Source organism: Lemur catta, chromosome 11 (genome assembly GCF_020740605.2).
Source record: "Lemur catta isolate mLemCat1 chromosome 11, mLemCat1.pri, whole genome shotgun sequence".
Classification (NCBI taxonomy): Eukaryota; Metazoa; Chordata; class Mammalia; order Primates; family Lemuridae; genus Lemur; species Lemur catta.
In genome coordinates, this window is record NC_059138.1 from 25,555,048 (window position 1) to 25,580,392 (window position 25,345).

The following is a 25,345-nucleotide window of genomic DNA, read 5'->3' on the forward strand; positions in this document are numbered from 1 at the left end:
GGTTCAAGTTTCCAGTATTCTGCTCCTTTTGTGATCCCGGGCAAAAGACTCCATCTCTTTATTTTTCCATTTGTAAAATGAAAACACAATTCACTTCTCAGCTTTGTTCATTCACGCCATACACACTTGTTGAGCACATACCACTCTGAGAAAGAGAAGATGAATAAGACATGGATCCTGCCATGTCACTGCTGCAACGAACAGGCCAGCACAGGGACAGTACAGGAATACAACAAAAGAAGAGGCGTTGGGAAAGCTTCACTTGAAGAGGGTGCAGAGGCCTGGTATTCAGGCAAGACGGTAAAGAACAGTTAGAATCAGAGACCTGCTTTTCAAAAGGCTGGTAAAGCAGCAGGCAGAGGGAAAGATAATTATGAAAGATAAAACGGGGTAACTGAGCCAGAAACAGATCACTAAAGTCACTATAGGAAAAAACAAACAAACAACAAAACCCAAAACAACTTCTGAGCCCCACCTAGGCTTTGCAAAGCCTTTCAGGCTCCCACAACTTAGCCACGAACTGCCTGGCACCTCACCTCCCCCCACCTCAGTGGTGGAGGAGATCAAGAAATTCTCTGGGAGTCACAGGGTCCCTCCTAAAGCTTGGGGCACTCAAGTACTCCACCTGGGGGACCAGAGTCTGCCATGGGCACAAAAGAACATCTCAGCAGCAGCTGGTTCTATCACACAAACATCAACTAAAGACACTATATACCACGCTAAAAAGCCCATTTTTTTCATTCTGTGGGTGATGGGGAGCAATGGAAGGGATTTGAACAGGAAAATCATATAATCATATCTGTACTTCAAGATGTCTTTCTCAAGGACCTGAGGAGCCATCACTGTGAAATGCAAACAGCAAGGAAGATAGTGCCTTACTCTTCCAATTTCTGTGGGAAGGTAGCAGCCTAACTTCCGTAGGCCTCTTGCTCCAAGTTGTAACGCTACTTCTTGTAGCTACGAGATTTATTTTTCCTCTTTGGATAAAGCCAATAAGCTAATATAGCCATTCACTCCAATTACCAGTTAATGTTTGGATGAACTATGTGTGACAAGGTTGCTGTCAAGTCCACTTTCTTGAGGACTAGTTACTGTTTATCTTGAAAACATGCATGTAAGGGGTTGTACCTGTTTGGCCACATGGGGGGTGAAATTCCTTTCTGTCTTGGCAATCTGGTAGTGGATTGACTGTGATGTATATTTCATTCTGGTTTAATGTTTACTTGATAATAAAACTGTTTTCTTTATCTACCATCTTTATGGGGAGGATTTCTGGCTTGGGAGAAGATTTTGTTTTTAATTATATTTCCCTAACAGAAGACATTAAGAGCACTTATCTCTGGGAGGTGAGATTTTAATGAAAAATACATACGATATATACATGATTTTCTTAAATGAACATGTTTTTATGAGAAATAAGTGAAGTAATTTTCATCTTGGGGGAAAAACACATACCAGATTGGCATTTATCTTATTCATCAAGATAATGGCTCCGCTCTTCACACCACAGATCTCAGTGTTGAGAGAAACTGGTCAGAAAGGCATGTACCATCTTACCACACTCAGTCTCCTCAGCCTGGGTATGATCTCCTCTTTCTCTATCCATCATCAGGAGTTATTCTACTAAATCAGAGAGCTGATTAGCATCTCCTAAGGAAATTAAGTTCAGCCTAACCGGGCAAGAATCCGATTTTAAGTTAGAGATTGCTGCTCCTTGCTTGAGACCACTAGTCACCCTGGCCATAGGTGGCTGTTTAATTGGACTGAATGCCTGCACCTTGGCTGGCCTGCTCCATGGGTCTGCCTTGGAACCCCTAGCATCCTCCTCTTTCCACATCTTTCAAAAGGATACCCATGGTGGAGTTGTGCGGGCTTTTTGGTTTCCAAAAGAGAGTGTGCAGGCATTTGAAAATGAGAGACGCTCTGGGTGGAGAATGACCCAGCAGAGCAGCCAGGAGCACCATACTGGACCTGGAACCTACTCCTGCCGACACCGGGCTCCACTCTGTTCAGCTCTTGCCACCAGATTTCTTCCTCAGTCATGATGGCGCTCTCAGGGGCTCCCCACTGTCTGTCCCTTCGGTTCTGGCTTCCCTCAGGCCCACTGTCCCCAGGTTATCAGATACTGCTCTACAGGTCTGAACCTGACCTATAAATAGGACTTAGGTTTCCTTCCCTCTCCATGGAACTTGAGGCTTGTGTAATTTGAGGAATAAATCTGCTGTCTCTAAAAAAACATAAAAAAATTATCGAGGCACGGTGGTGTATGCCAATAGTCCCAGCTACTTGGGAGGCTGAGGTGGGAGGATCGCTTGAGCCCAGTTGTTTGAGGTTACAGTGAGCTATGATCACTCTACTGCACTTCAGCCTCAAAAAAAAAAAAAAAAAGAATGAATCTGGGCAGCTGTTGCAAATGTACAAATGCACCAGAACATTCTGTGATAGTTAAGAAGGTCCCTGAACAGTCTATAATAGTTTGGATGCTGGTGTGCCAAAGGCCACAAAGGACCTCTAAGGTCCTCTGCATTCCAGCCAGAAGTGCTAGCTCTGGCCCGTCAAGGGGTCCCTTTCCTGAACAAAACATGCTACCTGGATAAAGTGGAAACATGACATTCATAGATAGTGGGATAAATAGCCATACACACATACACTCACACACACACACAAGGGATAAATGAGATAAAATCCACAAGTCATAAATATATCTAACTATATTTCAAAATCATTTTTGTGATTCAAAAACATAGTTATTTATCTATCTTTTAATTGAAAATAAAAATTAAATATATTTTTTATATACATGTTTTAAAATATGGAGTGGCTAAATCAAGCTGATTAACATGTGCATTACCTCATATTCTTATTTTTAAGAACACTTACAATCTACTCTATTAGCAATTTTCAAGAATACAATCAATATAAATAAAGTCTGAGTTTTAGATCATTTAACTGATGCTATTCAGCCTCCACAATGAGGTATGCCTTAGTCATCATATTTAGCATAGAAAAAGTTTGCCCAGAATATAAATCTTAGCTAAACTTTTAAAAATATACAGATGATAGTAAATCCCTGTCCATAATATTCATTCAAGCAAATCAACTCCTTCTAAATCCTCTTGTGAGATTATCAGATGCGCCGAGGCTTGTTTGAGCTGTTTGGGCTCAAGTTAAGACACTGCCCAATAATAATCACTTGGATTTGCAGTGTACTTGCTCACAGAGCTTGCCTACAATAATGCAAAGCATTTATTTGATCTATACACAATTAAGCATTATTAAGAATTTCTTTTACAGGTGATAAAATTGGAATGCAGGCCAGTTAAGCGGCCTGGTCACTCTTTGGGTTAGTGATGACCAGAAAACTTACACTGAGTGTTCTCTGCACTCTTATTAGAGTCTATGACACCCACCCTCTCACTGAGAGTCAGCCAACCAGAGACCCCACATTCTGGCTGAAACACAAAGCTGTGGTTCTTATCCCACTACATTTGCCCTTCTTGCTAAAACTATTCCAAGTAAGTTGAAAAAGTTTTATGTCAACATAGTTGTCAAAAATTTTTTTCTCACTATAACTTGTACATAGGAAGAAATGGTCTCATCCACTTCTATAGACTCACACTCTCCAGTGGTAACTGCGGCCAATAGGTTGGAGTGTATCTTTCCAGGCCTCTCATCTATGTCCATAAACATATATAATTTCTAACGGAAATGGGATAACTCTTAAGTCGAGTTCTGGGACTTTATTTTTTACTCCTAAATTGGAAATAAGAAATGAATAATCTGTTTAATTGAAGGAGTGGTGAATCAAAGAGGAAAATATAATATGCTAAAACAGTAATCCAGATTCTAGAAGTAAAGAAAGGCCTGGACAAGCCAGAAATCAGTCATTATTCTACATGGATTCAAATTCTCTTTCTGAGTTAAATTTGGCCTACTTTCTCCTAGGTCAAGAGAAATAAAACCCTAAACCTAACTATATCCAAAAAAAACCCCAAAAAAAGCCAAACACCAAATGACACTCTACATGACCTTGTATTATGGCCTTTTTGTTTTCTACAAGTACTATCTTCTGGTTTATAAATTTATCAGAATGGAAAGACTATTTAGATAGGATATTCTATTTAAGGAAACAGAGTCAATTCAGCATTTAAAGCCCTCCTACTCTGGGGTATCCAGCCAGGTCTAACAGCGACTCAGATGTGGCCAGACCAGTCACACTTTCTTATGTGAATCAAATGCAACTCTTTAACTAAAACTTAAAACTGTCTAGGTTTAAAACTTTAAAAGTGTCTAGGTTTAACAGTTGAGTGCAGTGGCTCACACCTGTAATCCTAGCAGTTTGGGAGGCTGAGGTAGGAGGATCGCTTGAACCCAGGAGTTCAAAACCAGCCTGGGCAACAGCGAAATGTAATCTCTACAAGAAAAAAAGTGTCCAGGTTTAAGAACACTTGAGAGAATATAAATATAAAATTTTCTATTTCAAGTTCCTTTAAAGGATGGTGAAAAAGAAACAATATGATATTTTTAAAAGTACAGACAATAAAGATTGTATTTTAACAGTGACTACTTCTAAGAAATAGTTAAAGCAGTTAAAGTACCTCCATTTCTGATGGTCTTACCACTGCTTGATGCAATCAAAGATCTAACAATTCAAGAGAAGGAAGATTTTTAGCATCTGTGATAATCTTGGGCTATGTGTTCATGATATTTAAAAAAAGGTGAAATGACTTAGAATTTTTCTCCACTGAATTGTCTTTGTTTAGAAATTGTCACAGAAAATTTAAGGTTACTAGGAAGAATGACATTCACTTTCTGAAACCCTTAAATGAAATGAAGTTATGATGGAAAGAATCAGATTCTTAGTGCTGACATTCCCAGATTTACAATTCACTCTTTCTTCACAGAGTGACAAGCATGACTTGCTCATCCTACTATAATAACTTTAAAAATGGGACTGTCGGCTGTATTTACCAACCCTGTCATTTCTTAGCATAATTATAGCATACATACTGAATAGAAAAGTTGTTTTTTTAACCTATGTAAAAAACACAACTAAAAGAATAATACCTCTCCTCACTTTCCACCCTCTATTTCTCTACCTCCCCAGTAGCCAATAGGGATTTGTATCGTTACTGCACATATTATAATTGTGTACTTTTTCGTAAACAACCTTAGCTTCAGTGGTTCCACTTAAATAATGTTTGATGTGCAGTATAATATAATATTTCTAAATGTCTTACAGTAGCATGATGGACTCTCTTATAGACAAGTGTTATGGTGTAGTTGGTAATTTTTATTAGTAGAAATCTATATGTACAAACACTCAAGGGCAAGTTCTTCCTTCCTAGATTGCAGCTAATTTGATAAATTTAAATGATGACACAATACAAGAAGGAACGCAAATCTACAGTTCAAAAAGATAAGCTGTTAAGGATGAAACTACAACTAAATGTGGTCAAAACCAATTTACTTGAGACAGTCACAAAATTAGTTGCATTTAAGAATCTTAAAACCAATGTATCCTGAAATTTTATACAGTTAGTATAGTTTTTCGTTTTCTAGGTGGAATAATAAGCATAGAAACTGAAAATATTACTGAACTTTAAATACTTATATAAAAATAAAAAGAGATAATTCACTTCATAAATCCACATTTTAAAGGTTTGGCTTTGGTGTGACTTGCTTAGAGGAGATACACTCATTTGGATAAAGAATTTCATTTGTTTGTTTCATTTTTGACACTGTAGGGAATTCACACTTGTAAAATGTCCTCATCTCTAGTTTCTTCCTAGCACTTCAAACATTCCAGGAATAATTCTCCAAACCAATGGGAAGCACCAATATAAGTATAATGATTCATTCTTTAAAACTTTGGTAAGCGTCTCTCCTCACTCTGACTCTGGAACATCCTGCTTTGAGATCTGCCCTCCTGCCCTCCACAGCAAATGCCACTTTTTAATGAGTCTATCCCTTTGATCATCAGACTGTTCCTGAAAGAAGCTATAGCCAATAGGCCTTAGGTTATGAGTAGGATGATGCAACTTACTTATAAGGCAAAGAACTATGTATTGTTTATACATAGACCCTTATGTGAAAGCCTGGCCACTCTACATGTGCCATGTCTATGCTCAATTAGCCCATTAAAAGGAAGAGCTCTGTGGATGTCTCCCAAGATAATAAGATATTGCACAGTGGTATGTGCCGCTACTATTACGTCTGCTGAAACCCACTGGTAAAACTGTCTTCTCCTGACCTGATGAGGCACACCCAGCTGCTCAGGGACCCAGGGCTGCTGGGAAAAACACAGCACCATTACTCCATTAGTTCCTTTAGTCCACAAATATCCGCCCTTACTTGGAGTGGTGAGAACTGTAATCCTCTTTTTCTCTAGGTGGTAGGTCCTCTGTTTTCTGATTCTGGGTTTGGGGAGAATGGAAGTTGTATTAACCTTTGTTTGTCATTTCACTCATATATACCTGCTCAATATCTGAGTCCTCTGTTTAAAGGTTCATTGGTTAGAAAAAAACAACCTTTTAGTTCCTTCTCTGAAAGTACAGTTAGTTGTTAATAAAACTCAATCAGTCTGACTTTTATTCTATGATCCTGTCTCTATGTATTAAGTTTTCTACAACAGCTACATATTACTTTTTTAATGAAGCAAATACTGTATTAAAAAATAGTGTGGTGAATTTTTAAAAATTGGCTTGTGATATTCTTAAGAATTAAAAATGAAAATATGAATGTAAAAGGCTAAAACAGGTACACCTTTAATCGTCATTAAAAATTCCTTGGAGAAAAGTTAATCCTGGAAGCAGCATTCCCAAACTAATACTGGCAATACCTAAATAGTTATCTACAAAGATATCTTGCATTAAAATATAGCCCAGATGATGACTTCAGAAAATATCTTCCAAGAAAACTGGGAGCTTTCCCTTGTAATGTCATCTTCCATGGTTAGGGATAGACTCTGAGCACTCATAATCTCTCCTAACATGTTTATTATAATTACTGGGGATTTGAAAAATAGCTATAATTTTCATAAAACATTAAGATTTCTCTTTTGGGAGAAAAGAAGGACAAAATGAGTTATAGTTGCCAGATATGAAGTTATAAAGTATATAAAATTATAAAGTTTTTGAAAAGATAACACATTATTACATTACTTAATAAACATATAACCCAATTCTTAGTACATATATAATAAAAACATAATGTAAAAGATTTATCTTTTATATCAATATATGTATATTATTTTCTGTCTAAAAGCAACTTTCTTTTTATAAAAATAAGTGACAACATTAATTTTTAAAGAAAATAACATGATGCCAACCAAAAGTGTAGGAGGATGATTTAAACTTTTACCTATTATCGTAAAAGTAATTTTAAAGAAATTTCCTAGATAATTCATTAATAGCAACAATATATTTGGACCATGTAATCAGAAATTATATTTAAATACTCAAGATCCCCAAATGTTTCAGAAGCAAAAAAGCATGTTAGTAATTACTTTTTAAATTTTTTTAACTTTTCCTTTGATTTTATCTTTGGACTTGTTTTTGTTCAATGATTGTTTTATTGTTAATATTATTTTAATAAAGTCAGACTAAGGGAAGATTTTTCTTTGTATGTTAGATATCTTACTTAAAAATCTTACTTCAGGCCCAAGAGTGAGACCTTAGAAAAAAATTCTAATAGAAAAATATTAGTCTAGGGCCTGGAATCAAATCTAGAGAAACCAAGACCCAAATTTATTCAAATGGAAGATAATTTGTATTTTTAACAAAAAGACAAATGAAATTGTTTAAGATAAATGCAAGGATCATCCATTTGTTTAAATGATACATAACAGATGTACATATTTAGGGGTACATGTGATATTTTGATACATTCATATAATGCATAATGACCAAATCAGGATAACTGGGATATCCATCACCTTTAACATTTATCTTTTCTTTATGCTGGAACATTTGATTATCCTTTTCTAGCCATTTTGAAACACACAATAGACCACTATAATCACCCTCCTGATTTATTGAGCTTTAGGTCTTATTTCTTTTATCCAGCTGTATCTTTATACTCACTAATCCACCTTGCCTCATCCTCCCCCCTGCCCTTCCCAGACTCTGGTAACCACCAGTCTACTCTCCATCTTCATGAGAAGGATCATTCACTTCTCACATTAGCTCCTCATGTCTACCATTCTTATTCAATTAGCCATTACTTCAGGTAATATTTATTTACCATATATCCCCCTAGAACTCTAACCTGCACCCTGTTGTTTGGGGTAAGAAGTTAAGTAATCAGAAAAATGCAAGTTAAAAAAACTTCCATTTTTTGGCCAAATTGACTAATTTTAAAAATTATTGTTAGTGAAAATGTGGGGAAGTTGATAAACTTAACACACTTTTCTGACATTAATTAGACTTTATATATTAGTATTATAAACATTCAGGCCCTTTGATCCAACAAAAGGCCTGAAACTTAAATATCTAAAAAGAAGGGAATGGTCAAATAATAAAACATTTATTCAATGGACTATTAGGCACATATTAAGTATCATGATCGGCAGGAATCATCATTGAAATGAAAAAATGCTTAAAAATAATTTCAAGAGTAAATTTGATGCATAACTCTATACATAAAATATACAAACCTCAGATAATAAAAACTGCCCTGAAAGGACCATAACAATTTTTTTAGTGGATATACCTGAAAGGAGTAAAGAGTGATTTTTACGTTCTTCTTTGTGCTTGAACCTATTTTCTAAATTTTCTACAATGGATATTTACTACTTTTAAAGTAACAATTAAAAAAAAAAAAAGAAAATGTATGCCTATCTACAAAATTCAACATGCTACTGCACTTCGTCTATAAAATAAAGTCCAAATTGGCCAGGCTCATCATAAAGCCCTTCTAATCTGATTTTATTTTGTCAACCCAACATTATTTCTAATGAGTACCCAACTCTGATGCTTAACTCTATCCCAAATGGTCACTAGCATGTTGTGGTTCATCCCAATTCCACCATGTTCTTCCAGTCAGGCCAAAAGATCCTCCTCTCCTCTCGTGTTTCTGATTATGATTTCTAGTTATAAATATTTTAAACTAACTTCATGTATTCATGGTGTTCTAAGATAAGTCTGGTAATCTGGCGAGATCATTTTGGACTCTGACTCCACTGAACTCAGTCACAGTAATTCAGAAAAAGGCCCCTTGGAGGAACAAGAATCCCATCAATCTTTGTTAAACGAATAAAAATAATCACTACCATGCTCATAACAATAGGAGCTGACATTTATTGAGAGCTTTCAATTTAGAAGGAGGGTCTGTGCTGAGTGCTTTATACTTTATTTATCTCCTTTAATGCTCAGAACAGCCTCCTCCCATTTCACAGATGAAAAAACTGAGTCCGAGGTAAGTTATACATATTTCCCAAGGAGATCTAGCCAGCATGGGCCTAGGATTCAAATCTCCCTCTGGCTGATACCAATATGCTCTTCACTACCAAATTTGCTTATGGAAAGCCCACTAGAGATAATTTTGTATTTGACATATTTTATTAATTAATCTAACTATCCATGTAGCTAAGTTAAAATAATGTGTTGTACTACAAAGTTTTATTTTACATATAAAATAGATATAAAACAATACACATTTCTGCTAAATCTCATTATATAAATAATACGTTTACCTGTATAGGACCAGCCAATCTCTTCAACAAGTTTTCTCTGTTGTCTGTAGTATCCATGAGCCCAATCTATAACCAAGAAAAACCAAGAGATCAGTGGGTAGAAAAATAGTGTCCAAAATTTAAAAATATAAGAAACCCAAATCATTCATACCATAAATGGTTTTCGAGTACTCCTTTCCAGGTCACCTTCCCACTGTCTCCTCTCAACCTCAACTACCACCATCATAGACTCTAATGCCCCTGTTCTGGCAGTTAGTGTAAATACATTTAAAGAATGCTGAAGTTCATGCAGGAGCAAAGCAAAATATTTGGGTAAAGCAGGAACAGCTTAGAGGAGTTCATCCCAAAGAGAGCCTGAGGTCAGAGAAGACGGCTCCACGTTTTCCTTACCATTCCCTAAGTCTGATACCGGAAATCCTACTGATTAAAGTCATTTTGGGGCTTACAACTCACATTTTATTTCTCTTTCTTTCCTCTTTGTTAAATTAAGTTTCATAAATGAATATAACCCAAGTTTTATCTGTAAATACTTCTAGGCAACCCAAAGATTATCATGCTTTCAAAATTTACTACTTCCCTTCTAATGCAAAATGAAATTTGCTTCCTTGAGAAAATTGGAATTTAAATGTGTGTACGTGGGCTGGGAGAAAAATTATATTAAAGAGTGTGGGCAAATTTGTCCTTTGGATTAACAAAGATGTTTAGGGCATGGGAAGCTTAGGGCATCCTAAATGTACTGGATGCATCATGACCCATGGAGAAAGTTTCTAGCTCTAGAACATGGGGCAAGGGATATAGAAAGGAAGATGGGTGGAAGCCAAAGTCTCTCTCTACATAATTCAAAATTTTGCCTGGAGCCACACCTGTACCCAACAAATAGGGATATTATGATTCATCTTCCTCCTTCCTGTGTCATTTTCCCTTAATACAGACTGAACTAACATTAATACTTCATTTCAGCTACATTGTGGATAAAATAAATCTTTGTAGGCTAGGTTTAGAACATGATCAGGGTTGGGAGAACTGTTTCTGTAGAAAAGGCACTCATAGTTAGCTTACAAATGAACTTGTGGAACATTACTCATTCCTAAATTGGAGTTCTGTGAATATAGAATTCATTTGAATGTAAGCATTTATTTTATGTGTACACACACACACACACACACACCCCGTTTTTTCATCGCTTGGGAAAAGAAACTATTTCTTATTCTCTCTCTACAGTTGTTTTCTCTTTATTGACAGTTTCCAATGTCAGCGATACAAAAATTTCAAGGACATTTCAGAAATTAGTTTCCTCTCTTCCATGTTATATACTCTCTGATTATTACAATATAATAATAAATAACTATTAAGCTATTTTATAAAAACTAAAAGGCAGACCTGCTATCAGAAATGCACATTCAGAATCCACAGATTATTCAAAGCCAAAACCTATCCTGGAGAAATAAAAGTTTTGTTTTTCTATAATTTTTTTTAATCCATATAACTAGGTAAATATTCCATTGGCCATGTAGCACATTTCAACACATATTTTCTACAATATTTTTTATTGAAATATGATTTATATCACACAATTCACCCATTAAAGTGCACAATTCAATTCAATTAGCATATTTCCAGAGTTGTGCAACTGCCACTGCAAATAATTTCAGAACATCTTCATTACCCCCAATACAAACTTCACACCCTTTAGCTGCCACCTTTATCTCACCTCCACCCCCAGGCCTAGGCAACCACTAATCTACTTTGTCTCTATAGATTCGACTATTCTGCACATTTCCATATAAACAGAATCATACAATATACTGCCTTTTCTGACCAGGTTCTTTCACTTCACATAATATTTTCAAGGTTTATCCGTGGTACAGCCTGTATCAATGCTGCATTCCTTTTACCTGGCCAAGACTATTCTACTGCATGGTGAGCAAGACAGACTTAAAGTTCTCCTCAGCTTGACTAAACTCTAGAGAGCCTCTTCCTAACTGTAGGCCCCTGACTTTCCTTTTCTTATAGCATTTACATTGGAAAGGTTGTAGTTCTTTCTCTGCCCCTTTGAGACGTAAATCTTTTTAACAGCCACCTGACAATTTGACTAAGTGAACTTCTCAAGGACCTAAAAAACACCTCTTTGAAATGGAATCAATAAAAGAAATAACATCCTCATCTTCCAGTTTAGATGGAGGGTAGGAGCCTAACTTCAGCGGGGGGCCTTGCTCAAAGTTGCAAAAACTACCTCCCATCATAAAGATATGAGTTTTTTTTTCTTTGGATAAAATTAATTAGCAAACACAGATAACCTATGACTTCCTCCAAATGTCCTGCAGTTATTTTCCTATAGCTCACTCCAGCCCTTAAAAAACCCTTACCCCATATGCTTTTAAGGAGTTGATCCCAGAGTTGGTTTTGGCTTCCCTCCTCTATTACAATAGCCTTGAATAAAGTCTTCCTTGCCTGTTTAACTTTGTCTGGTACAATCTTTGTTTTGACAATGGATATGCCACATTTTATTTATCCATTCATCAACTGATGGATACTTGAGTTGTTCCCACTTTTTGGCTATTATGAATAACGCTGCTATGAATATTCATCCATATATTTATTTTTTCTACTTAAAAATGAAATATTAGGTTCACAATTTATTTTTCAAATAGACTTGTCCCACAAGATGGTAGTCATTTATGACTGAATCAATTTAAATTACATTCTAAGGAAAAGAGCTTCTTCATTATAAATGAATATATACAACTGGATATTGGAAAGGATCATAAAAGATTATGGACTCAGACTTTAACAGTCTAAAAAAAATTTCTATTTTAGAGATAAGGCAATTTATGCCAAAGAAATATAAGTTGTTTGTGCAGTTTATAAGTGCTAAAAATGGAAATTATAATAATGCATAGCTCCTGCCTTCTACGCCACTCATCTTTCCCCAATGTCAAGGATTCCTAACAACCCTGAGCTGTTGGTTATTCTCCTAAAGTGCTTTGCCAGAGCATGAACCCCTATATCATGCATGCCTCCAAGAGGAACAAAATAAATCAATACAGAGGGCTAAAGGTTCACTAGCAGGAACTATTTGGACAAATAAATTATAAAGAACTGAATATATATTTGGTATGACCTGGCAATCAATTGAAATTTTCCTCTGAAACTTTGCACTGACCATAGGGAAAAGATTTATTGTCATCTTTAACATATTTTAAGTATAAATATTTTCCAAATATAAGATATTTTGTCATTTAAATGCATTTTGGTGACTTTAGAAGATCAGATACCATACAAAACCTCCATTTAACAAGTATTCTATTGAAAACTACTGAATGGTAAGCTCTAGTGTTAATGATTCATTCTAAAGGACAACAGCAAAATATCAGCAGATTTTTAGCTTTCCTTGTACGGCTTTATCCCTATACAATGAACATTTGTCCTTGGTTTTTAATTACTTACATTAAGAAAGAGTTTTCAATACAAGATTCCCAGGTGTCGGTAGCTCCCTTCAGTTCCTTTATGTATTGTCCCCTTAATTGTTACTTCAAACAATCCGTTACACATTCACATGCTAATTACACAGTGCTTGGGCGTGAGAGAGTACCCCACTTTTAAAATTCTACTTAGAAGTCTGATAGATGAGATGTGATAGCTCCAATGAACAAGAAAAAAAGAAGCTAGGTTCACTTTTTTGTTGCATTATATACTTTGAAAACCAGCAAATCCTATATAAAATAGAATCTATCAAAGTGCTTATACACTTTAAAATCCATTAAAATAATGAAATGTAGATTTTTTTTTTTTTCTTATTTCTGTGAATTTTAGTTTCTTTCCATTTAAAATATTTGCCAGGTCTGTTATGATGTGATCATCTTGCAGTGATAAAACTAAGAAATTTCTAGAAAGAACTGTATATATGATATACAACAAGACAATATATGTTAATGAATCTCTTTTAAAAGTTACTGTAAAATTTGTCCTGAAAAAATATTGATGAAGCAGCTTTCTGATCTGCTAAAAATATTAGGAGAAATTTAGTTTATGTTATTTCAGATAACCTTAAACATTCATGTACCTACCTTGAGCACCTACATATATGTATATATGTATATATAAAATATATATACATATATTTATTTGTAAATATCCCTTTATTTTTCTTCATATTCATGTAAAACAAATCAAAGTTTTGTTTTCCTCAATAAACACCATTAGCATTTTTTTTCTCAAGCTTTTTAACCACCCCTTCCCCCCACCTGCCAAAAAAAATCATGGTGCTCATTTCTGGCTACAAAAACATCATTTTAAATATTTCAAATTATAAAAATGTTTCTGATTGTGCCGTTACCCTAAAGAAAGTCTCTGCTTCATGCTGACTAACAATTTATCACCTGCATCCTACTACAAATTCTAGCAGTAGTTCTTTGACAAAATACACACACAGACACATTTTAGTGCCATACAGTGGCCAAAATATAACGGGGAGAAATAGAGTGGGCCTCAGAAAAAGAAACTTCAGGTAGAAAATAATCACAGGTACAAGTTTGAAGTTTGGAATTCCTGATTTCTTAAGGTGGACTTGTCCAAGGTAGATGGTATTTCTTGCACATTTCACACCCTTTAAAGAAGTTACTGAGAAACTTCTGAGGAGGAGAAATGGAGGTCAGTGGGTGGTAGAAATCTAGAAAAGTGGCAAAGAAAAGATAGAATTAGAGATGAACTTTTAAATCCCTAGAAGAAGACTGACAAGAAGAGACATGGGGGAAGGGACTGAATGTTCCAGGTAGAAGAAAGGGCTTCAGCATGAAGTGACAAATCTTGGAAGCAAAGGTTTGGAGAGGGCAGGTGAGTTCTCCTGTGGCATCTGCCATCTGCATAGACCACTAGGGACTCATTTTTGGTAACAGCTGACTGTGATACACGGTCAAATCAATCTTCTTACTTACCTAGATTTCTCTTAAAAGTGAAAAGGAGGTAGTCTAACGAGTTGACTGAAAAGTGTTGAATATATTCTATACATTAAATATATTTTGAAGGAATACACCAAATAAGAGTATGGAATAATCAAATAAATATTTTAACTGAAGTGAAAGGGGTTGGGTGTGTGCTCGTGCAGGCTTGAAGAAGGAACTGGAAACCCTGGAAAAAGTCTAATGTCATCAGAGCAATTATTATCCACTAAAGAATTTGACAGACATGCATAAGACCGAAGTGGCAGTGATAGAAAGGTTGATAGTGACAGCAGCCATAACCATTTGTCACTGGAAACAAAATATGTCCCCTCTCTGAGAAGAAAACATAAAACAAAATCAGCAATAGGAGTTCCTGTAAGAAGAGAATCAGCTTTTGATTAAAGAACAGCCATGAACATATCACCTGGCTTCAGATGTTCCATAGTAACTTTCTCTGATAAGAAAGCTGAGTTTATGATCCAAGGAATCCAAACCAAAAGGTATATTAGCTAACTAATGACAAACTTTCCAAGTAAAATTGAATTTGTCCACAAGAAGAGAGTCTATAATATCACACATGGCAGATTTTCTCTGTGGATTTTCCTGTTATTCAATGTTAAAGATTGGCTTGCTGTCAAATTAAGTTATCGTACACCCTATCTTTACCCAAGTGAGATGTAAACTTTTAGCCAGTATATGTATATAAAGACATTTGTGAAACAAAACTTACTTGATTATGGTAATCCAGATAATATGGTTTGTTTAGGATAAAGTAATAATTCAAACATTGCACTTATTGTTAACCACTTCAGATGTAACCAAAATCCCTATAACCTACAGCTTTTTAAAAATATATATATTATTATCACCCCAATCATTTGTTTTCCAATTTCAGCTGCTTTCCAGTGTTAGAAAGAACAGTTTTGGGTTTCTCCTCTCTGCAGAGGTTTACAAATAAAAGTACTTTTGAAAGTCTCAAAACTTAAATTGCAACTTAATGCCAAATAAGAGAACATTTAATTTATATTGTTAAAAACAGGGATTTCTGGAAAAATATGAGTTTTAAGAGTCCAGGTAACCTCTTTATTTAAGAATAAGGTTAATGAGATAAAAGAGTAGATGCCTGAAGCACTATATAAAAAACTCAAATGGTAAAATTATCAAATGAGACAGAAAGATTGAACAGAAAGGATAATGTAAAAGAAAAAAGGAGTCATTTCTTACATATGCTTACTTTGGTAGCGAGACATCCAATTAAATGCATATGTCTCATGGGACTAAGGAAGAGTTCAGAAGTGAGGAATTAGATTTTATTATTTCTTAGACACTGAGGACTATGAATGCTTTCCTAGAGAGAATTTGTATGATGGCAATACGTCTACTAACCCTATTCAAACTTTTCAATGAAAGCTCAAAATATTCACAGGCTACTCTTGAAAAGTAGCTAGTGTGTTTTCCTACTCTTAGATATATGCATTTAATGTAATGTGATTTATATGTATTTCTAAATTTGAAGGTTTTTTTGTTAAAACACATTAATAATTTTTATCTTTATCACATAAGTAATAATGCATGCCTGTTTCAGATAAATTAGAATAATACAGAGAAGCAAAAATAGTTTAAAAAGTCACCTGTAATCTTATCTCCTATAGACAACTGTGGTTTACAATTTTGCATGGGTATATATGTTTTCTTAGATGTTATATGTTCATATATAATAAATTTGTACTTTATATAAATTTACACTATTTGGCAACCCACTTTTTCCACAAAATAATAAACTACTGACATATTCTCAAGTTAGTAAATTTGGCTTTAGAGCACCGTAACAGTTCACTTAAAGCATTCTTTACGTTTTGGATGTTAGTATAAAAAATTTATTTCACTTCAAAAAATTTATTTATTGGGTTTAAATGATATGTGATGATAGTTTCCATTAGGCTAGCTTCGCTTGAGTTTTACGTATAAAATAGAGTCTGCAGGAAATTAAATACCACTCTTTTTTTCTTCTGTCAACTTTTTTCCATAACACCAAGAAAACACTAGGATAGCACAAACTTATTGGTGTTGTTCTATAATCATTATAGTTAACTAGTTTCAAATTGATAACTAACAGGGAATTTGTTTCACCCTAAGAGAAAAATCCAATTGCTGCTGACACAGTGATAATGGGAGCAGAGTTAGAAATACCAATGTGTAAAAATAACAATTAGAAGAAGGAGCTAAAAATGGTATTAACAGTGAGAAGTGAAACCAATCTGTATAATAAGAATGTGAAAGCAGATAGAAAACAATTTATCAAATGACAAAATAATGTGCTGCTGTATTTGTGTTATGTATTATATTATATTCAATTATTATCTTACAATAATAGTGCGTTATTATTTAGCAATCTAAACAAGATTATTGTTGTGCAGTCTTATGCCCATGTGCTTTCACTGAAATCTGAGGTAGAGACAGAACATCTGCTGTGCTACTGTCTGATTGGGATCACTCAGGAAGTTCTGGACAACGGGCACACTAAAATAACCAATTAGAGGATACAATGGAATTCCATTCACATTTACCATGAAAAGCATAAACCATCAAAAGAGTTCATAAATGAAGGAAGATCTGAGCTATTGTTAATATAAAAGAAAATGTGAATAAATGAAGAGACCTACTGCAACCTTCAATGGGAATACTGCATTTGGGGAAGTTATCAATTCTTTCCAGATTAGTGAACAGATCAAATCTCACTGCGAAGTTTTTAATTTGAGAAGTTATTCTAAAGTTTATGTAGAAAGTAATAATTGATAAGAAAATTTAGAAAAAAGTAAAATAATAAGGTCTTGGTTAACCAATTACTAGAAGATAAATTGACAGGCAGATCACTAGAAAAAAGCACATAGAACAAAAGTTGGATCTACTATAGATGCAAGTTTAATCCATGGTAAAGAAAAAAATCACAATCAGATAAGGAAGGTATGAAGGTTCACAGGTTGGGAACACTGGCTATTTGGGAAAAAGGTTAAATCATACTTGACACATCATCAAAATAAATTCCAAGTAGATTAAAGAATGTTTAAAAGAGGATGCAGGAAAACAATTTTAAAAAGTTAATACTAAATTTATCATAAGATGGAGGATGCCTTTCTATGCATGAAAAAAGGAAATCACAAGAAAACATTCATAACTTTGATTACATAATATTTAAAACTTGTATAGAAAAATGTTTAATGAAATGTAAATCGCAAACGATAAACTCTTGATAACTGTTAAAATACACTAAACAAATAAACAAGATACTCCAAACATATAGAATTCTTATAAATTAACAAAGGCAAAACTAAGAACAGAGAAGTTTTTAAAATGCAAGTACAATTAATAAATCTACAAAGAATTGTTAGACTTTACTGGGTATCAAAGGAACAGAAATTAAAATAACATGAAGTCGGGATTTTTCTAGCTATCAGATTGTCAAAGATTTATTATTATTAATTTTTAAAATATTCAATGACACCCCAAGAATCTTGAGATGTTCCTTTACATATAGATAGAAGATTGAACTTGTATAAACTTTCTGGAAAGTAAGTTGGCAAGAATTATCAAGATCCTCAAAATGTTTCACATCATCTGACAGAAAAATCTATTCCAAAGAATATATTTTAAAAGATTAACATAGATAAGACCAAAGGATCATGTACCAAGATGTTTATAGCACTGAGAGTAACAGTAACAATCGTAAAATATATTAATGTATGAAAAGTGGGAGAAGTTTAAAAATTATGCAATGCTCATAATATGAAATAATGGGAAGCAATTAATAAATTAATAAATAATGGCTTCTCATTATTTACTGAAAAATATTTACTGATGTAGAGAAATGTACATGATATAAAACATTACTGACAGTTATGATAAACAATTTTATAAACATTACACACATATAGAAATGTAAATTTCTTTATGTGGTGCCATTGGGAGTGATTTATATTTTTTTACATGTCCTTACACTTTCCATATATTTGATGAGTTTGTATTAGTTAAATATTTTTAAAATTTAATTTAAACTGTATATGCACTCTGAAAGAATCTCTTTGAGTCTACAACTAAACAAATTAGAGATAAAAATGTAAATATGTTTTGAAGATTGTGTAAAGAAAACCTTAAAGCAGTTTTCATTTGTAACTTTGGATTTTACAGTAAAAGTTTCTCATTCAAAGAGACTGCATGTAGCAGCTAGAAGGAGCATTAACAGCATTTTAAAGTTAAGCTTAGGAAATCATAGCCAGGTTGACACATGGTATGCAATCTGAGCACTTCAGCTACCAAGATAATTAAAACCAAGAGCCACAGCAAAATAGGCAATGCAACAAACTCACAGATCATCTTGGATATGATGGACTGGGTCTTCAATTTGTGGGTAAACCTTGAAACAGTCTTATTTTAATTCTTGTCTTATTTCTAAAACAACACTACTTGCCTAGATAAAATGAAGTCCGAACAGGCTGGGTGCGGTAGCTCATTCCTGTAATCCTAGCACTTTGAGAGGCTGAGGTGGGTGGATCACTTGAAGCCTGAGACCAGCCTAAGAGTGAGACCCCCGTCTCTACACAAAATAGAAAACTTAGCCTATGTGGTGGTGCACGCCTGTAGTCCCAGCTGCTCGGGGGGCTGAGGCAGGAGGATCACTTAAGCTCAGGAGTTTAAGGTTGCAGTGAGCTATGATGATGCCACTGCACTCTAGCCTAGGCAACAGAGTGAGAACCCGTCTCAAACAAACAAACAAAAATTAAGCCCAACCATTAGTGTCTATCCATTGAGCAGAAAAATCTGGCAGCTTTATGTATTAGCAATGTATTCTGAACTTTTGGTGTGGGTTATATGTTAAAATTGCTGCCAGTAAGTTGACTTGATTCACTATGTAGGTATGTCTGGGCAAGGCAGAAAGATTTTCTTGACTCCTTTCCAGGATATTGACTGAAAATGCATTTTTGTCATAAATTCCATTTAGATTTTTTTTTACTTGTCTAGGAAAAAACACCTTATTCATAGGAAGTATATTTACTATAATAAACTAATAGATTTTTCAATGAATTTTTAATGATTTACATTATTTTCAGTTTGCCAATATCATTTATGAACTTAATAAGCCACTTGCTATTGCTCATTAAATCTACTTTAGCTTGGTGATATTCAAAAAGAAATCAGGGTGATCGTGGTAGCTCTGCCTAATTTTAACTATAAACAGACAGACAGACACACACATAATACCTCTTTTCACTTCATTCTTATGGTAAGGATCCTAGACTCTGCCTTTAAGTAAAGACCTTGGACAAGTCAGATATCTTTGCTAGTATTTTCTTAACTGGAAAAGAGGGGGAGGTAGCTCCTGCTTACTTACAAAGATTCTCTAACAAGAGATAAGGCATGTGTAAAACCATTTTGAGCTTTTTGTAAAAAATGTATTTATATCAACTTATATCATTTTCTGAATTTTATTTTTGTAGTATTTAGTTTTTTTCTTTCGATAGTGAAGCAAAATTAAAAATAAAAACAATGTGACACTTATACAACGTGCATAGCATGAGCTTGTTCAGTCAAAAAATTATTCATTTGTTTACTGTTGCTACCTGATTCTTAGCCTGAAGTGCTCTTTAGTCTAAAAGATAAGTATGGGCACTCAATGCACATGGAAAATTCAAATCTTTATATTTAAATGTTCTCAAGAACAATGTGGACATTGAAAAACAAAATATTTAATATTAATCAAACTTACAGAAACGATCCTTATCTAATTGTCTCTTTGCATTATAAAATGATGCATTTTTAAAAGCAAGATTTTCAGAACATTTATATTAAATACTTTCCTTGTTTCAGAAAAGACCTATGGCAGCTTAAGATCAGTATTTATTAAACAGGGAGGAATGATGGGGGTGCTGAGCGATAAAAATCTACCTGTTGGGTACAATGTACACTATTCTGATGACAGGTGCACTGAACGCCCTGACTTCAGCATGACACAATTCATCCACGTAACAGAAAATAATTGTACACCCAATTTTCTAAATAAAAAAATAAAATAAAACTTCATATTGTTTACATTTTAAAGAAGTTCTTCATTTTAGAACTGTTTCCCCAACTAGCAATTTTAAGAAATGAAATGCTTTAATGATATCCTCAATTAGTTGGCTTTCAATTGTCAATAAGCACCTACTTATACTACTCACTGATTTTGTTCCTAACTGCACAAAAAAAGATTACATCTACTGCTTTATTACTATGTATAGGTATTTCACCACCAGCAGACGATCAAGTGATAATTATTATTTACCATCTTATTTCCTTCCATTGTAAAGTTTATTTGAAGTGAGTGGAAACTGCTGAAATCCTATTGACTCAATTGGCACAGTGTAGGGATGGTCTATCTGGCTAGCAGAATCATTTTATTTGCCTCACTTTCCACTAGTTGATACTTTTAGTCTCCATCCCATTCCTCTATTCTTTTCCAGGTGTCCCACTGGCTCTCTCTTATCTTTCTCACTTCGATAGGTGCATTCTCCATGGAGCTTGGTGTCTCCACAATGCTCATTCTGGAAATCACCAAAGTCAGCCTTAAGAAGAGAGGATTCACTTTAACCACCAATCACAGTACACTTACCTTCAAGTTTTGAGATTGGTGACCTATCCTGACCAATGACAACACTGGGTCTTACTGGCCCACTGTTGCAAAAGCTCTTCTCAAATTTTGCTTGAAACCTGAAAGTACTCTGCAGAGTACTCGAAGATGCTCATTAGGTTGCTAGATAACAGATTTATGGCACTCAGAGGAACAACACTTATATAAAAGGCATTCCTGTTCGGTACATAATTAATAGTCTTGGAGAATACATCTCATTAGTTAATTTTTATATACAATTACAAATGGTTGGTTGAATATTCAGGGGTTGAATATTATTTATTTTGGAAAAGTTAACTCATTTGGAACAAACATGTTTTCTCTGCAGGTTTACCATTCAGATTGCGAGGATGTCAAGAGACTGAACAAGTTAATGCAGTGTTTTAGGCCTGGATTGCAAACAGGATGCTGCTGGCATTTTGCCCCGGAGTTACTGGGCCACTGGGACACCTCCAGATAATTAACATTACTCCTCCAGTGTCTAATGTGATAATGGTGATGGTTAAATAAGAAACAGCATCTTATAACACAACATAGGTAGCATGTTTGCACATCAAGAAAGCTAGTTCTGTGGGCAAGCCAATAGTTTTCTCTAAGTCTAAGTGAAAGGGAAAAAAAGGTTTTTCATAAAAGGACTTACGCCTTGGAATTTATATATAACACAAAGACACAAGATATAGAAATCAAACTTACATTTTCTTTAATACATTTTTAAACATCTAAGTGACCACACCTTTATATGTCACTAATAGCAAATATTTTCTGGTAGAAAATGTTTACTTGATAATCTATTATATGCCTAGCCAAAGACACATTGATTTAACCTTGGAAATACAATCTCATAGTATGCATTTTGTGTTCAAGGGGATCACACACTAGATGCGTAATGTCTAAAGTTCTTTAACACACAAGTTCATTGGCAAAGTAAGAAAATAGTGACTACTGAAATACAAATTATTTTAAACTACCTTTTTTTTATAACCTCAGAAATAGCTTACAGAAATGGTCAATTCCTACAATTTTAAATGATGTCTATGTACCTCCAATTAACTGAAATATCTTTCTTCACATAATATTTAAATGAAAGGAATGTTTCCTGTGAGAACAAAATTCCCAGAAGCCTCTCTGATCTCAGAGCAAGGGTTATTAGGAGCCAAAGAGGTTTGGCATTTCCTAAGGAGACCCCCACCAGACTTCTTGAAGCTATGCATTCCCTTTCTACCTAAATATCCTTAGGTATGTACTCCTCCCTCCTCCTTGATCAGGGAGTGTCTGGTGATTTGGGATGGTGGTCCACAACAGGGGAATCATGGTAATACCATTACGCTGACACTGATTTCCCATCTCACACAGAGCTCCTGTCATTCAGAAAGAGCATGTGTGCAGTATATTGTGATGCTCTAGTGAACCCTGCTTACCAGGGAGAAAGACCAACCAGCCCCATCTCCCTCGCGCATGCAACAAGAATTAATGTGATTTTATCAGCCCTTCATATAATATCACCCTTAATTTCCAGTATACCAAATTATTTATAGGAAACCTAGTAGTGCTTTTAGTTATAACAAGAAAACCCTGGAAAGTTTTTATATGTAAAAACAGCATGGTGTCTGGCATAAGAGTGAATAAATGAATGAAAGTTACAAATCTCATATCATGTTCAGTTCTATGGTTAAGGGAGGTATAGCATACTTGCTTTTATACCAGTAAAAGCTCATCAAGAAGAAAAGACATTGAGGATTTTATTTCATGGTCTTCAATAATCCCATTATGTTCTTATTTTAATCATATCTTTTTATTTTGGTAGTTAAAATACCAGTGACTACTAAGGACATTTCAGCAAAAAAAAAAAAGATTAATAGATGACTTATGATTTTAATGAAGTTGATTCTTTAAATTCAAGGCACGTCTCGAGGATTTTTCACAAAAACAATTGATTCTTTTCATGGCTTAATGCCACTGCAACTTCCTCTACACAGCTAGCAGATTGCCATGGACACACACTCGGGCGCCTTTCATTCTCTCTACGTCTCCAGAAGTTTACATTTGGGGAGAAGAAGAAAGAGCAGAGGAATCTTTTCTATGTATAAAGCTTACTTGGGACCTTAAACAACATGCACCTTTGTAATACAAATTGCTACAAGAAATGTATAGTATGCTAAAAAAATTACACAAATAAAAAAAGTAATGCTTTAAAAATCCAGAAAATAGCAAGCAGCCATAAACCAATGATTTAAAGCAGTGGTAAACACATATGATTTCACAGAAGTGTAACAGCACACAGCTAAAAAATAAATGTCAGGTTTCTGCTTTTCTTAAGTAGGTACCATATACAGAGGCAAAGAGAATAAGTATGAAATTAAAAAATGAATATAGACTGTGTAGCTGGATAATTCTAGGAAACAGTTACAATTTTTCCCAACAATAAAGTTGGATTATTTTTGCCTGAACTATATGAATAATTTCCTGAATTTTATTTAACCTGTATGTGTAAATAAGTTGAGAATCTTTTGGTTGAATATTAAATAATTTGAAATTTCACTCGATTTTATTCCATGGTACTGACAATACTCAATAAAAAAGAAATAAGATATCTTCACAGAGATCTTTCATGTCCTTGGTTAAGTGTATTCCTAGGTATTTTATTTTCTTTGTGGCTGTTGTGAATGGTTTTAAGTCTTCAATTTGACTCTCAGCTTGTCTGTTATTGGTGTATAGGAATGCTACTGATTTGTGTACACAAATTTTGTAACCTGAGACTTTGCTGAATTTATTTATCAATTCCAAGAGTCTCTTGATGGAGTCTTTGGCTTTAGATATAAGATCATATTAGTAAAAAGTGATAGTCTGACATCGTTTTTCCTGATTTGGATATGCTTTATTTCTTTCTCTTGCCTGATTGCTCTAGCCAGGACTTCCAGTACTATGTTGAACAGAGGTGGTGACAGTGGACACCTTGTCTTGTTCCAGTTCTCAGGGGGAATGCTTTCAACTCTTCCCCATTTAGTATGATGTTGGCTGTGGTTTTGTCATATATGGCTTTTATAATTTTGAGGTATATTCCTTCTATGCATAGTTTGTTAAGGGTTTCTATCGTGAAAGAGTGAATTTTGTCACGAGCTTTTTCTGCATCTATTGAGATGATCATATGGTCTTTGTTTTTACTTCTGTTTATGTAGTGAATCAAATTTATTGATTTATGTATGTTGAACCATCGTTGCATCCCTGGGATGAAGCCCGCTTGATCATGGTGGATTTTTTTTGATGTGCTGATGAATTCGGTTTCCTAGTATTTCACTGAGGATTTTGGCATTTATATTGATAAGGGATATTGGTCCATAGTTTTCTTTTTTGGTTGTGTCCTTTCCTGGCTTTGGTATCAAGGTGATACTGGTTTCGTAGAATGAGTTGGGGAGGATTCCCTCCTTGATATTATGGAATAATTTCTGCAGTCTGGGTACCAGCTCCTTTTTGTAGGTCTGGTAAAATTTGGCTGTGAATCCATCTGGTCCAGAGACTCTTTTTGGTGGGAACTTTTTTATTACCACTTCAATCTCATTGCTCATTATCGGTCTGTTCAGGAGTTTCATTTCTTCCTGATTGAGTCTTGGGAGGTTTTGAGTTTCCAGAAATTTGTCCATTTCCTCTACATCTTTGAGTTTATGTGCATAGAGACTTCCATAGTATTCACAGATGATATTTTGTATTTCTGTGGCATCAGATAATAAATAATAAAAAAAGAAATAAGAGAAAAGTTTCCCCCACACCTGCTGTGTAAGGTAATACAATTGTCCTAATCTCTTATAAGCAATCCCAAGATAAACTTCCATTTTAGAGGCCATTTGTGTACGAATTTATAATAGTTATAAAATTAGCACAGGTTAAATGCAGCATCATTTTATCAAATGTCTATCTGCTAAATAAGTGAATAAATTCAATGACTATAAACACAAGAGATGTGCCAAATGAATCAAAACATCCAGATATCATATCTATCCCATCCTTGTTGGGTGTTAAAGACGAAAGCTTTCTGAGGTCAGTTTCTTAATGCAG

At 34.5% G+C, this 25,345-nt stretch overlaps 1 protein-coding gene across 1 annotated transcript in view; it reads right to left on the bottom strand.

Annotated features, from left to right (window-relative positions):
- PTPRZ1 (protein tyrosine phosphatase receptor type Z1) overlaps positions 1-25,345 on the bottom strand; it is a 172,472-nt gene that overhangs the window by 105,830 nt on the left and 41,297 nt on the right. The window contains exon 2 of the mRNA XM_045564087.1: positions 9,695-9,760. Within this exon, the coding sequence (XP_045420043.1) occupies positions 9,695-9,760 (66 nt within the window). The remainder of the gene's footprint in view (positions 1-9,694; positions 9,761-25,345) is intronic.